We start from the raw sequence: 15463 nt of genomic DNA, 5'->3' as shown, positions 1-15463 counted from the left end.
GTCTATGTATATACACATAAATATGGGTTTCAAATACTCCAGTATAAGTGATTCTGCTTCACAGACTTAGTGCCCTGGTCATTTTTGGTAGCTGTAATTTTAGCCTTCTGATCTCACCTGTTAAGCATTTAAGTATTTTAAGTAAACTCAGTTATTATGCTGGGAGTTAATATCAGGGGTTTCTGAAGTGCTTGGCCCAGCAAACAGATCCCAGTTTTTCTAGTATGGAAAAGGATTCTTCTAATTGTTTTCCAGAGTCGCAATATAAATTTGGAATGAATGATGCTGACACATAATGGCAGATTTGATAGTTAGGAAATCAGACTAAAATAAGGACCAAATGTGGATAACAAAGATTTAGTGAAGGAAAATGAGGAAAAGCCTTTCCACCTGTGTATTGTTTAGGCAGCACTGATGCAGATATGCAGAGATTAATCTGGTCAAGATAAAACTAAATTACCATGGAGCAGGAGATTTTTGAAGATGACTGTTCATGTTTCCACATTAAACACAAGGTCAACAGATTATAGACAAAGGGCAGGTCTGCAAAAAGAAAACAAAATATTTCAGAAATGGTAGCAGAGAGAGTTGATGTGCAATGCCACGGGGGCTGTTCAAGAAGGAAAAACCAGAATGTGATGAATAAATAGGTGATCTGATTGCAAATAATTTACTACTGTGATTAGTGCTAGGTAGTCTTTTTCGTCAAGGAAGAGAGAAGGATTGAATGAGACTTTCTCTTGCTGCTGCCCTAGCTTTTGATGTGTCTTAATCCTTAAAATACCAGCAGCTGTCTTCACACCGATTGCAAGAAATACTGTCTGGGTTTCCCCTGCAGATTTCAGGTGCTTATATAACTTGTATAATGCTACCTTTATGTGTTTTAATAATTTCTGATGTCACCATTAGTTTGCCTTTGCATGTTCAGTATGCCTTCAAAGTAAGCCCTTATTCAAAAAAAAATATTAAGCAAAAATGCTCCAGGCTTAATTTGGCATAATATCAGCAAAACGTGCTGGTTTTCAAGTCTATCAAAATAAATGAAAGTGTAAAGCTTGGACATGTATCAAGTAAGATGAAGAGTTTTCTGTGCTAAAACAGGCAAATGTTGATAACTTAGCAGAAAACTGAATTTGACTTCTCCATCCCACTTCTCTGAGAATATTATCACACCTAGCTTGTTTTGGGGGATTGATGGTTATGACAAGTGTATCAAATTTCATGCTGGTGATACCTTTTATGTTTCCTGGGAGAAGAGAAAATAGCAGTTTTATCTCGTGCCCAGGAGTCACAGAGAGCAGGAATTGTAGCTACATGCCACAGAGAGTTTTTAAATAAAAATGCATCGCAGAGCAGCACATAGGAGAGATGGGGAAGGGGAGGAAGGTGGGAAAGGAGTGAGTAAAAAAAACTGTAAAGGAGCATTTATTGCATCTCCCCAGCTTTTATTCTAATGCAGCACCACAGAGCGTTATGAATATGTATTTTGTTCAGACCTGAGGTATCTATGAAAAACATAGTCTGCTTGGTTTTTTCAAGGGATTTCTAGCTTTTTGGTTTTCCATCCAGAATTAACTAATTTTGCAAAGATGAAACACATTGTGCACACATGCCTCATGCAATTCCTGATTCTGTGCTGCAAATACTGAAAATCAAAGGGCTTTAACTAGTTCCCCTGCAAGTCCTATTTAGGGGAAAAGTTAATCTTGTTGTATATACTTACAGCTTTACTCTGAGACTCACTTTAAAAAAGAGCCCAAACTCACACAGTTTCAAAAGTTGGAAGATAAGTTTTAAACTAGGAAAGCCACTTCTATTTAGAAGAACTGTACTCACAAGAAATGTATAACAGATTCTATCTTTCCTGGGACAGATGTTGTGGGTTCCGGAACTGGAAGATAAACCCACAGATTTCTACATGAATTTTGCTGCCTTTATGGAAAAAACAAGGACAAACTGCACAGAAATTCCCATAACAAAACCAACAATTTCTAAACAATTATTAGTAATAAACACCAAAATGAAGGATAAGGTATGAGGCTAAGAAATCAGGCTTGTTGTGAAGGCAGGAGCAGTTAGCTTTGATGCAATCTTACGTGTGATTTTTGGCAAGTCACAGGGGGACAGATTTTGTAAGAGAGCCTAACTTCTGTGAAGACTGCATTTTTAAGGGAGCTCAGCACCCAGTATGTTTATTTGGAAGATCTGGCACTGATTGCTGGTACCAAGCGCTTGAAAATCTGTTCTGAACTCCAAAAATCTGGCTCTGTGAGCATGATCCATGCCTCCTTCCAAGCAACGGTATTAGTTCCCCTGAACTGAGGGGAGCAAACATGTGATTATTTCCTTCTGACTCTGATGGTAAATAATTTTCCTTTTTTCGAGTTTGTCTTACATGGCTGAGTTTCGTGGTTGCTCCTACGTGTGAGCTTTTTACAAGAACTGAGATACTGCTATAAACATAGTAACAACAACATCAACAACGACAATAATAATAATATTATAGAAGGACATTGCAAATGAATTGAAGCTTTGGGGAATAAACCAGGTCTTGAATAAATATGGGTTCTTTGCTTCTTTTCTGCCAAGGTCAGGGTTGAATGTGTGAGATGGTATTTCTTGTTGGGACTCAGATGTTTATTAGTTCTTATTCTACAGTCTCACCAACCCTGATGGAGCTGTATCTCCCTCTCTACAAGGCCTTTTAAGGATAAACTGTCAAATTAAGAAATTACACTGAAATTATTGTTACTTTTAACCCAATAACCAACCACTCTTGCCTGCAATGGGGACTTTTTTATTCAATTGCACAAAACCACCCAAACCCATGGAGAAGAAGGTGAAGAAGGACCAGCCTCTGCCCTAAAGCCCCTATTTTGTTTTTTATATATTACTATATTCTAAAACCTTAAACTCTTAAGTTTTCTACCCTGTGATGTTACACGCTTCTATCCAAACTCCACACCCATAATCCCAGTTCTGCCATTCCATTTTGGAAGCTTCTCCACAGCCTCAGGTCAATGCAGAGTTCTCCTGGGGGTCAGTGCCTGCCAGCACAGAAAGTCTGCAATTCTCAGCAGCCAGGGCTCCAACAAGTAAATGCCACGGGAATACAGATTAATCAATACAAAGCCGTAATTTAGAACCCACCAGCCCCAGCAGTCTGCTCTGGTGCTCTCAGGACATGGCTGGCAGCATCCTGCAGTCTCTGGTCACCTGCCAGGCTCCTCACTGCAGGTCACTCCTGAGGACTAAAGCCTTGTGGTCACACTGAGGTGAATAACCCTGCAGTGGTATTTGATGCTGCCTTTGGAGCTGGTTTGACTCCAGCAGCTGGTGCTGCTGAGCCCTGCAGCACGGGCTCTTTGCTGTGGCATGGCTCTATGTGCCATTCCTGTGCATTTTGACCCTGTTCCACGGCGTGGAGGAGGAGCAGCATCCGTGTCCTGTGCCCAGCACGGAGATGCTCCCAGGCCTCGGGTGTCCCACTCTGTCACTGCTGGCTGGCTGCTTGTTGTGGGAGGAAATGTGCTAATGAAGTCCTCTTTTTTGTTATTTCAGGAAACCTACCATATGAATATAAAATAGTGATTGCTGGGAATCATGAACTGACATTTGATAAGGAATTCATGGCAGACCTTGTTAAACAAGATTACTACCGCTTTCCCTCTGTGTCCAAATTGAAACCAGAGGACTTTGACAATGTTCAGTCACTCCTGACAAATAGTATTTACTTACAAGATTCAGAGGTAACAGTTAAAGGATTCCGAATATATGGTGCCCCGTGGTAAGTCTCAATTTAAACTTTCTTTGCTGTTTATTGCTTGAACCCCAGCAGGAATCATTCCTGTTGAATCTGCATGAAGCTGCTTTGTTGCATTACCCTGCAGAACAGTATCAGATTTAGCTGTAACCATTCTGACACAGTTGCTTTTCTTTTTTTAAAATTTTTTCCCTTTTCTTTTTTGGATAGATAATCGCTATTTAGCCAAGTGTGTGAAATATGACAAAAGGAGCTGTAACTATTTGTGTTCTGCCTGCTGAATGTACCTAAACTGTGGAGTCAATACCAACTCTGTTCTTGTGGATGAATTGTGGTGGCATTTTGGGATGCATTAGGGAAACTCTATTGCATTCTATACTGCTGACTTATTTATATCTATATTTGCTGTGCTAATAGAATAGTGTGGTGGCATTTAACACCCACACAGCGTAAGGGCACAAGGAGCAGGTGCTTTAAGCCCTATTTTTGAGCAGTTCTAGGCATTGTTTTCTTTTGCTTGTAAAGTTGTGATAACAGAATTTCAAACGGGTTTTGGTTTCATTCCACCCATGTGTCAAGCGTGTCATGCAGGAAAGATTGCTGCCCAGTTTGGTGCTAAGGAGATCCTGCCTTGTTTTTTCTACATGTCATTTAATTGTGATGCCTGACATCTTTCTCTGGAGCCTTGGGTAGCACTTGTTCTAAATTCTCATGCTGAGAACAGCCACAGTCCTCTCAGGTTTTAGCAGAGACCTGAACTTGAGTGATGGTGATAATCATTCTTTGCTTGGAATTCTCAATTGTCAGCAGAAGCACCGACATGCTAATTTATGCACACCTATAAGAAGGGCTTATTATGAGCTTATAACTTTTTTTTGATGTCAGCCTTGCTTTAAAGGTGAGAGTAGGTGAGGGGTTGAACCAGGAAATGGGACAAACCTATACATGGATTAGAAATTTTCCCTTTCAGCTCATCTTTGTTGTCATGGCCTGGAGACCTTGGTGGTTGGTGTGACACCACTCACATTGATGCTTCTGACAATGCTTTCTCTTGGTCATATTGTATGCATTAGTGCTGGCTGGAAAACTGTGATCTAGCTCTGTATCTCACATTCTTGACTTTAGCTGCTAATCTTTTAATTTAAGTCATAGCCTTTAGCTACTAGTTTAAATCAGCCTGACATTGCTTAGCTAAAAAAAAAAAAAAGTAATGCCCTAAATCCTACAATATCAGCAAATTGGGAAAGATGATCTTAATTCAGGTTAGGAATCATCTCCTCAAGACAGTTTAAAGTAATTTTTTTGTAACAGCAGCACAGAAGGGCTTGGGTAGTGGGGTTGGTTTGAAGCTTGCTGCAGGCTGAGGAGCTGAGGAAGGTTTGCTGCTGAAGTTGGGATTGTGTTTAGCTGCTTTTGTGTGTGTGCATCAGACTTGGGTTAGGAAGTGCAGGCATATTTGCAAATTTATTTAGATCAGATTTAATGAGCTCAGCTTCCTGCAGCGCTGCCGGAGAACACAGGAGAGGACCATGTGATGCACCTTTACATTTACATTTATATTTACTGGTAATTTATAATTTTCTTTTTTCTTCTCCTTTCCTTCCCAAATCCATAATGGAAATCTGCCCTCCGTTTGTCTCCAGAAGAGACATTTAGAAGTTCATGCTGCATTTAGAAGTTCTTTCCATTTGCAGGTGTGCACATGGATTTAGAATGTTTGCTCTGGAATATTAAGGGACGTCACATCAAGGCCCTGAGTTGTCTTAGCTGTAAAAAGAGAATGACATACGTCTCCTGACCTAGTCATGGAAGACAAACCTGAATTAATCTTTCCCATAATCCATTGATAACTGGATTTTTCCCATTAGTGATGCATGATAAATGAAGCTGGATTGTTAGAAATTTACACTGAGCTCAAATCAAGTGAGGACTTCACTCTCTTGATCTTCATTTGTGTTTAGCTGCCAAAAACTGTTGTCAAATCATGTCTTGAGCACCTCTTGGTGTGGAGTTGAGCTGTATTTTCAATAAAGCTTTTTAGATCTATCAGCCAGTCCGTGTTGAGAGCAGAAATGTGGTACTGTCCATGCATTTTCTCTCTTTTTTTTTTTTTTTTTAATAATGACAGTTGTTAAAAAATGTGAAAATTTACTAGTTGTTTTTTTTGGGGTTTTTTTTTGGTTTTTTTTTTTTGTATTTTAGCCAGTCTTTCAGAGGAAGAAAAAGGCCCATCAGATATTAGTAAAATCTGCTCTAATTTTGTTCTGTGCCTAGAAACTGAGACAGGATGATCAGACAGGCGTTTTACGACTTCCTAAATTTTTATACTCTCTCCCCTCCAATCACAGCTTACTCCATTCCTGTAAATCTTCTGATTACCCTCAAGGAAGAGAATTTGTGGGGGTTTGTGTGTATTTACAGCCTCCTTACCCCAATTAGTTCTGTCACAGAATTGGAGCACTGGTCATTAACCCAGGAGATGTGCCAACCCTAACGTGAGATAAGTTGGCATGTTCAATTTATGTGCAGTTTTCTAAGTATTTCCAGAGGGGGGAAAAAATTCTCATTTGCTGATAAAGCTACTGGTTTTAATTTTAAAAAGAGGGCTCAAACCAAGAATAACAGATGTGATTCTGGAGGTTTGAGCCTGTCAGGGGTTTCTAAGAAGTAATTGCCTGAGTACTGGGAAGGTTGGCTGTAAGTCATCTATCTAGAAAATGTAAATTGCCAACTCAGTGTAAATACAGAGAAGAAATATCAGTTCATATTCATTACATGTTATTACTCATGGTACATTTAAAAGCTTTCTAAAGACCTACGAGAATTCAAGTAGGCCTCCTAACTTACAATTTAGCAGGATTTGTGAGTAAAAAATAACTTACAATACATGGGAGCATTCATGTGTATTTGCAATTGGAATGTGCTGTGGTGCATAACAACAGCCTCTGAGGAGCAGAAAATCTGAATTTAGCCTGATAGTTCTGAGAGTATTAAATGGCATTAGCTGGAGGGAAGTTGAAAAGAAGAGTATCATCTCCTAAAAGAGAAAAGTGCAAGGGTGGGACATAAATCGCATTCAGAGCTCTGCTCATTTTCTGAGGTGAAGAATCTAACTGACATTTTCACACCTTAAACAGGAGATTCTTTGATGTACCTTGAAGGAACAAAATGGCTGAAGATTTTCCATTTGGTTTATAGATAACAATCCACAAAAACATTCCCCTCCTTTCTCTTCCTTCTGACTTTGCCCTATGAACTTGGCTTGTTTGCTGGGAAAAAAATTGATAGTTTATGCAGTAAAAAATTCTGTATGATTCCAGTGAAAATATTTCTTCCTTGGGAAATTCGAGATTGAGGTTTCTTATTAAACAGGATGGAAAATAAACCAGTGATGGATTTATGAATTTTTTAATCTTAAACTCCCCCTATGAAGTAAACATAAGCATAACTCATGCTGATGTATCTGTGAAAGGGGAAGGAGACACAGTCTGTTTTTACTGCAGCTCTGGGTGCTGAATATGCATAAGTGAATTAGTGTAAGTTTTACTTATATTCAAATGTTATTTTCAAATATGTGCTGGTTTTTTTTTTAATCTTATTTGAAATTGTTCATCCGTGCTGAGGGCTGGATTTACCATAGTATGCTGTAGACATTTGGATACAAATATTCTCACAGCGTGTGTTTTCTAATGAAGCTTTAAAAGCACTCAAACCACCAGAGAACTGCAGTTAACTGGAGCCAGAATTTGTTTAAACCACATTTTGACAGAAACAATTGCTCAGGAAGAATATTTTTCGCTGTTTTATTTTGTTCTGCTGATTAGCTCTGTAGGTAACTTCTGTGGGGTTTTGCCTGTTTGAAAGAGAAAAGTAGCTGAAAAGAAAAAGTGTTCTGATATACTTTATTTTGTGTGCATCAAAATTCGTGATTCTTAGTTTTATGAAGAAGGAGGAAATAGGCTTATTTATAGATTTTAAATTCTGTTCTGCATAAGAATTTCACAGAAAAAGTCAAAAGCTCTAAGTGTAAGATAATCTAACAAAGCAATCCTTTACATCATTTTTAGTTATGAAAGTATGTCAGCAAACTCCACTCATATCTACCAGAATGAGAAGTAAAACTGGAGGCCTGGGACTTTCAGCCTATATATTTGTTTAGATAACTGAAGATATAGGTATCTTTTTGAAAGAAGAAATGTGTCGTGTAAATATATATAAGTATAAAAGTATATGTATAAATATCTACAAGATACTATATAAATATACATTTTTATATGTTATTATATATAATTAATAAATATATAGACTTTCAGCCTATATAATTGTTTAAATAACTAGAGATATATGGAGGTATCTTTTTGGAGGAAGAAATATGTAGTTTAAATATATAAAAATATATAAATATAATATATAAATATATAATAATAGAAATAAATATATCTAACTTCAGCATATGTATTTGTTCAAGTAACTGGAGATATCTGTATCTTTTTGAAGGAAGAAATGTGTAGTGTAAATATATATAAATATATATAAGTATCTACATGATAATACATAAATATATAAAATTATATCTATAAAATAAATATAAATAATGAATATATAGACTTTCCATCTATATATTTGCTTAGATAACTGGAGACACAGAGATCTTTCTGAAGGCAGAAATGTGTGGTGTAAATCTCATTCAGTACAATCAATGTATGCCGGTGGTTAGCAGAACCAGCGCTCCGTGGGTAACTGAAAAGCGCCACGAACATAGAAGATGACAATCAATTAGTCCAATACTGACTGGAATCTGGGGTTTGCATCGCTGCGATGCGGATGAATTCCCCGGGAGAAGGTGGGACAGAGCCCTTGCCTGCCGGCAGCAGCGCTGTGCAGCGATATCCTGAGCGCCTCTCGGCAGCGGAGCACAAAGCTTCTAATGAACACTGCTGGGTTTGTCCTGTGTCCAGGAATTTGATCTGGAGGGTGATCCAGAGGTCAAGAACAAACGGCTCACTATCACTCACGTCTGCGTGGCCAAGGCTTTCATTTGCTTTTTTTAGTAACTCTAGAGGAAGTGCCTTAACTCTTTTTCAGGAGCAAAGTTTTAATTGGCATAGATAATGCAACCTTAAGAAAGCAGAGACGGGTTCAGCCAGCTCCTTTAAAAATAATGTTTTGTGCAATCTTGGCCTTTTCTTTTTAGCCCAGTGTAAAATCTGGTGTTCCATCAAATGACTTTACATCGGTTTAAAATTATTTCTTTAACTCGGTTTCTTTCTCTGCTTCATTTGCAATGATATTTTAGTACAAGCAGCTCTAAGTCGGTACTTCTGCCTTGTTCTGATCAGTGTTTTCAGACTCTCTGTTTATCCTGTCAGAGAGGTGTCAGAGGGTTTTTTTTCCTTTCCAATTATAAGTTTTGTAATGCATCATGGGTTTTGCTGACAGTCTTCAAGTTCTTGAAATAGCAAGCAAATTAACAGCAGATATTGAGCGTGAGGACTGGAAAACCAATTGGCAACTCACATGATGGGATTCAGATACACTGATGGGTTGGAATGGATCTCATTTCTTTTATTTTCATGGTCTTAGCTGGCAATTAGCTCGTGTCTAAGAAAAGGAGGGATAGAAATTGGACTATTCAGCAATAAAGTCCTTCTTTGCTGTTTAGTGCTGAGGAAACCAGGGGAGACTGGACAAGGCTGTGTGTGTCGCACCAGTTTTTCAGGAATTCTTGTGTTTATGCAGTAGAAGTCAGCAACTGAGAGAATTATTGGCAAAGACTGAAGTCTCCTGTCTGTATGTTAAACAAACACACCACCACTGCAGCGTGGCTGTGTTTAAAGGTGCAGGCTTCTGTTTCGTTTTTCTTGGCATTTGTCCTCCAGGTCTCTCAGTTTAGAATGGAAGAATGAATTCCCCCTGGTCTAGAATTGCAGGTTTGTTTACATTTTGTGCCTTGTTGGGAATGTAGCTGATTTTTCTTTGCTCTCCTTGATATCAGATTCACTTGCAAGTAAAAAATTGTCCTGTTTACTTTTGAAAGCTTTCTTTCTTTTTCTTCTTCTTCTTTTTTTTTTCTTTTTTTTTTTTTTTTTATAATAAAGAGAGGTATGTTTGTAATTTTAAATGCACTCGCTGATAAGTAATTTTTAATACTGTGGCACAAACCGGCCCTATTTAATTCTTTGGACAGCTCTGCATCCTGGCACTGGGGCAGATCATGAAGCCTTGATCTTTTCTTCAGGCTTCACTTCAGCAGGAATAACAACTTCAGAGTATTCATTACTGGTGTTAACAAATAAACTGTGCCTAAAATTTGTGAGTGGAATTCTGAACAGTTAAAGGAGACAAATGGTAGCTCTCCTAGCTCTTTTGAATCTGGTGTGGAAAGAGGGATTTGATGTTTTCCACAAGTGACTGTGGAAATCTGCTCTGAGTCTCTAATTCTTGCTCCATTTTCCTGGAGTTCGGGAGAAAAGCAGGGAGGCAGAAGGAGCGTGAGCTGTGGTGCTGGGGCGCCGATTATTCATGGTGCTCTCCTCGTTTGTAAGTTGAAGTATGGCTTGCTCAACAAGAAGGACATTTTGACAGACAAGCTGTGCTTAGTTTTGCTTTGGTTGGTGTGTTTTTACTTGCCAGGAGCAGGTAGTTTGCTTTCCTTTAGCTGAACACTGGAATAACACAGTGGTCACTGTGGCATTCGTGTGCAAGGAGCAGGCTGAAAACGTTCACAGCCAGTGAGGAGTTACAAGAGTAGGAAACAGAATACTGCAAAACTCCTTGCATTTTTAACTCTCATCAGACTTTGTCTTGGGAGAGGGTTTGAAGCTCCTTAAAGAATGGGAGCTGGGAAAGAAGAGTTAAGGCAAGAGTTAAGGCAGATCTGGAGATGAGCAGTTCTGTGCAGGGTCAGACTCCTTGCAGTGTGTTGATACTTGCTTGAATAAATTCTGCCATGCAGCCCCTGCACTTCAGGACTCCTGCTTTTCCATTTCCACATGCACCACAGCTCTTTGTGGTGGTCTGGTACGGAAGGGAAGACAGATAGAAGCTGAAAACCCCTTGCTGCTCAGGTGAACTGAAAAATGACTTCTCTCTAAGACAGCCACCTTCACGGCAGGAGAGTGGAGAAGTAAGAGAGGGGCTCCAGCTCTGACAGGCTGACATCAGAATGGGTTTTCCATTGTGTGGTGCTCTTCAAGCCTCATTACTTGCATTGCTTCATTTCCCCCATGCCCTGAGCAAGAAGGATTAGGGAGCAGGTGGATGCTGAGTGACAGGCAGAGAAGCCTGTTGGAGGATGTCTGGGTCTGGCTGAGCTGGAGCCTGTTTCTCACAGCACCATCCCAGTGCTGTGCTCTGCCCTGGGAGCTGGAAGGGTGTTGGTGACACACCTGTGTTTGGCTACAGCATCAGCACTGCTTTCTCCAACATCCCTCCCCCCCATCATCAGGCTGGGCAAGATTTTGGAAGGGGACCCACACTGACCACGGGAATATTCCATCCCATGTGATGTCAGCTCAGCTATAAAAGCTAAGGAGAGTGGGGGGATGGTGTTTGATATTTACAGTGTTTGCCTTCTGGAGCAAGCACTCCATGTGATGAAGCCTGGCTTCCTGGGGAGTGAAATGAGGATGGAGGAGGTGACAGGGAGGAAGGTGCTGGTTGGGTGTGGGAAACAGATGCAATCTACAAGTGGTTTGTTTCACAGTTCATCTATTCAGGACAAACAGGAAGAAATGTGAAAGAATTTATGTCACAGGTAGAGTTGACAATAAAGCTCACGAGATCTGATGGTGATAAAATGCAATAGAAATGGAGAAGCAATTATTTTTTATTTTTTTAAATCCAAAAGTAAGTGACTAGATTTTGTTAGCTCCCAGTGAAGGGTAAGATTTCTCATGACTGTCTTTCAGATGATTTGGGTCATATTTATCTAATACTTATTGATCACAATGCTAACTTTACCCTGTCATGTGTATAAAATGCTTAAAGTAATTCACAGGAGCTGTGAAATAAAGCAAAAATTGCACATGCACTTTAAATAAGAGACCACTGCTTGTGAATCTGAGCATAGACATAAAGGTCAAGAGTGACAACTGCATTCATCAGATTTTCATGAGAATCTGTTCAGTAGAATAGATCTGGCACCTTATTTCAGAAGTGGTCAGCACTCAAGGATTCAGCTGAAAATCAAGGAGACCTGTGGGTATTTATAAGCACCCCTAAAAGGTTTAGGTGCTGGTGTGTTATTATGGTTTGTGAAATGTGAGGATTGCTGGCATTTCTAACAGGGCCACTTTGACAAAGGCAATGATGCTTCCCAGGGAGTGATCTCGTGATGATCTGAAACCATCTGACAACTCTGCCATCGTATTTATTTTGCAAGTAATGCGAGTACTTGAGTTTTGTATCTGCAGATCTGCCAGCCTGTCTGTCCTGTGCTTCTGGAGAACTCTCACCTCAAGTTTTGCTGCTTTGGCAGAATTTGTAGGGTGGGTAGACCTGGCAGGAAGGTCGTGGGTCTGGTCCTTCAGAAAGCCAGTTTATTTTTGTACATATGTGAATCAGTGTGTGTCCCACTGACAAAAGCTGATCTTTGCAGCTGCTAACTGTATTAATCTCTTGAGTTGGGTTTATTGTTCTTTATAGTTGTGTACTGCCTCCAATTTTATAGAAGTAATATATAAAGTAAGCTTTATGTAAGAAGGAAGGCTGTCTTTCAGTCTCCTTTTCCTGGCACAGATTTTAAGGCATCTTGTTCTCAAAACTGGGGATGTAATAAATTTCAAGAAAGGTGTTCTCTTTAACACTTCCCTTGGTGTTCCATCTGGGCAGCTTGGGACACTTCCATGGCCTGCACTGCAAAAAGAAGGAGAAAGGCAACCTGGGTTGCTAGTCTGAAAGGTGTAAGTGTTCCCATTTTTAATATGGGATGCCCTGAAACACTCATCTCGAGTTATGGCTCCTTGAATTTGGTTTTTTTCAGTTTTTAGCAAGCTTGGCTCCTTCTGTTTATGACTGTGACATAAGTTTCATGTTTCTTGAGAAGTCTGCAAAGTGCTATTTTAAGGAATATTGTCTTCCATGGCCTAACCTGTAGATCTTTTTTATAAATTCCTAGATTTATGGGGTTCAAGAGCTTATATTGCTGTATGTATAGAGGTGAAACATTTGGGAAAGCTTAGAAAATGATGGAGAAACCAAGTATGGATCACTCTGCACAGCCAGATGGGGTATGTGGCATCTCTGCTGGGCTGCAGCATCTGGTCCCATCCATATTGCAGGGTTTGTGTAACAGTCAGAAATACAATATCAGTATTGTATTTCTGACTCACATATGCATAGCTGAAAAATGTAGTTGCTACAAACTTGAATCACCTAATACCAACCTAGAAATCCAAGGTACCTGAAAGGGTGAGATGAAGGTGTGACTTGTTTCAGAGAAACAAACAAAACAAACACCTATTTTGACATTGTTTTGTGGATTTTGGGGACAGAATATTCAGAGATACAGACTGATGGTTCATCTGGAAATGAGCTCTTCTAGCACACAGCAGCAAGACCTCGCTGTAAGGATGTGCCTTTAGCTGATAATTACTAGCAGTCAATCTGCCCAGAATGTACACCTTTTCTTATTTATATTCCAGTCCTGTAACCTTCCCTATTCTCTTGTGCTTTTGTTCTATTAATCTACAAAACAGGGCTTGACTTGTGATTAGTCCTCAGAGGTTGTTTCTATTAATCAGGCTGCAAAACAGGTCTGCTTGGATGTTCTGTTGCAAGTGCTTGATGTGCTTCCCTCATCAGCCCAGAGCCCAGAGCTGCTGGGCTTGTCTCAAACGCCAGTGAAATCACTGAGGTGTCTGCTGCACTTTCTTTGTGTCTACATCTTGATTTTGGTGCTGTAGGAGGGGGAAAATAGAGGGAAATAATTGCAGTCCTACAGAAAATTGCATAGGTAGGTGACATTTGTGGCTGCATGTTGCAGGATGGGTCCTGTCACAGCAGAGCCACTGCTTACCTTTGCACGTGAAGGACCTGCCCAGTTATAATTGTGAGGATTAAAATTCAAACTTTGCTCATAGGTGGCACTAAGACTTAAACTCTGTAGAATTTGAGGGATAAGTCTATCTCCATAACATTCAGAGGGTCATTTAAGGGAATGTGTATTTCCCTGCAATAGGTAGAAAGCCATAGATATTTTTTGTGAAATATATATATTTTTGTACATATTTATTTATATATATAAAATTATATATTATATATATAATAAACAAGTTTCATTTTATGTATATAATATATATATAAAACAAAAGAATAGGCTGAGAGCTGGTTTAATAGCAAAAAAAAAACCCAACCAACCTCAAACTGAACTGTTTGCAACACTTCAGTTATTAGAACTTACCATAAAATTTGAACAATAAACAGCATGTGTAGTGAGAAACTAATCTTGTTCCACTGTAGAAGAAACTGCTAACTATAAAAACGTAATGATTTATTCTTCTAATTAAATGCAGTATTTCTTGCCTTTAGGAGGAAAGCACATATTTTAAAATGTACCAAAAGAAACAAACCAGATCTCTAGTTTTTTTTTCTATATTGTCCCTTTGGCTTTATTTATTTTGTTTTTAAGTTTCAGTGATGGTGATGTACCCCTTAGCCAGCTCCATACAGTTCCCAAAGGGTTCCAAAGGAGATTTTCCACAGCAGGGCAGGAGAAGGGGTTCCCAAATTAGTTGTGTCTTATGAACTCATCCTGCCCAGTCTCTGCTGAGGGGGAGGAGCTGGCATTTTGGTGTGCCACCACCTTCTCCCTGGCAAACCCCAGGTGCTGCAGAGGGCTGACCTCTGGAAGGGCATGGAGAGCAAAGCCATTTTTCAGAGGTTTTAGTCACCTAAAGTGGTAAATTGGAGAGTTTCTACTGCCCAAGGTGACTTATCCCAATTCTAGTCATGCTTAACAAAGACTTTTTCAAAGCCACCACTGTGAAATTTTACTATATTTTACTATACTGTTCCTATTAGGAATAGAGAAGAAATAGGTGCCCTAACATATTTTTCTGTAGTCAGATTTCTTTTGGTGATTTCATTTTCACCAGCTATTTATACCTTTTTTTTTTTTCTTTTTTCCTCCCTCCTTACCATTTCTACAATTATCAGAGAAATGAGGCTTCCTGCATTGATTCATTTCGACCAGAGTCTGGAAGGCACAGGGAATCAAATTAACTAATATTTTACTTTTGCATATGATTAATGCTAATGCTTACCGAGAAGAAAATACTTTGCTGTGATTTAATTTTCATTCTCCAGTTGAATCCCAGTGATTTAATTTTGCAGAGGGTTGTCTCTCTGCTTATTGTCTCTTAAGGAATCATAGAACTTAGAGATGGAAAAGAACTATTAAATCATCCTGCTATTGCAGGATTGTCTCCTACACTATATTTTTGAATATTATACCCAGTTCTAAGGAATGAAGAAAAGCAGTTTCAGTTAATTCTTTTTGAGGTTGTACCTCAGTGTAGTGAAGATGTTACTAATGGGAACTAATATTCTACTTATAAGTTTCCTAGGTTTATTTTATTTAAAAAAAAAGCCAAATGATGCCAAGTTTGATGAGATGAGCCTAAAGATTTCTTGTACCCTTCATGATGTTGCTTTTCTAGCCTTGTGTAATTTATTTTATCCCATCAGTCTTCGTATTCC

At 39.2% G+C, this 15463-nt stretch overlaps 1 protein-coding gene across 10 annotated transcripts in view; it reads left to right on the top strand.

Annotated features, from left to right (window-relative positions):
* MPPED2 (metallophosphoesterase domain containing 2) overlaps positions 1-15463 on the top strand; it is a 111146-nt gene that overhangs the window by 57203 nt on the left and 38480 nt on the right. For all 10 annotated transcript variants that reach the window (XM_031505083.3, XM_085579569.1, XM_021536715.4 and 7 more), the window contains exon 4: positions 3562-3787. In XM_031505083.3, coding sequence (XP_031360943.1) covers positions 3562-3787 — 226 coding nt within the window. The remainder of the gene's footprint in view (positions 1-3561; positions 3788-15463) is intronic.

This window comes from Lonchura striata, chromosome 5 (assembly GCF_050655825.1).
Source record: "Lonchura striata isolate lonStrDom1 chromosome 5, ASM5065582v1, whole genome shotgun sequence".
Lineage (NCBI taxonomy): Eukaryota > Metazoa > Chordata > Aves > Passeriformes > Estrildidae > Lonchura > Lonchura striata.
This window is presented reverse-complemented; position numbering and strand designations above follow the sequence as displayed.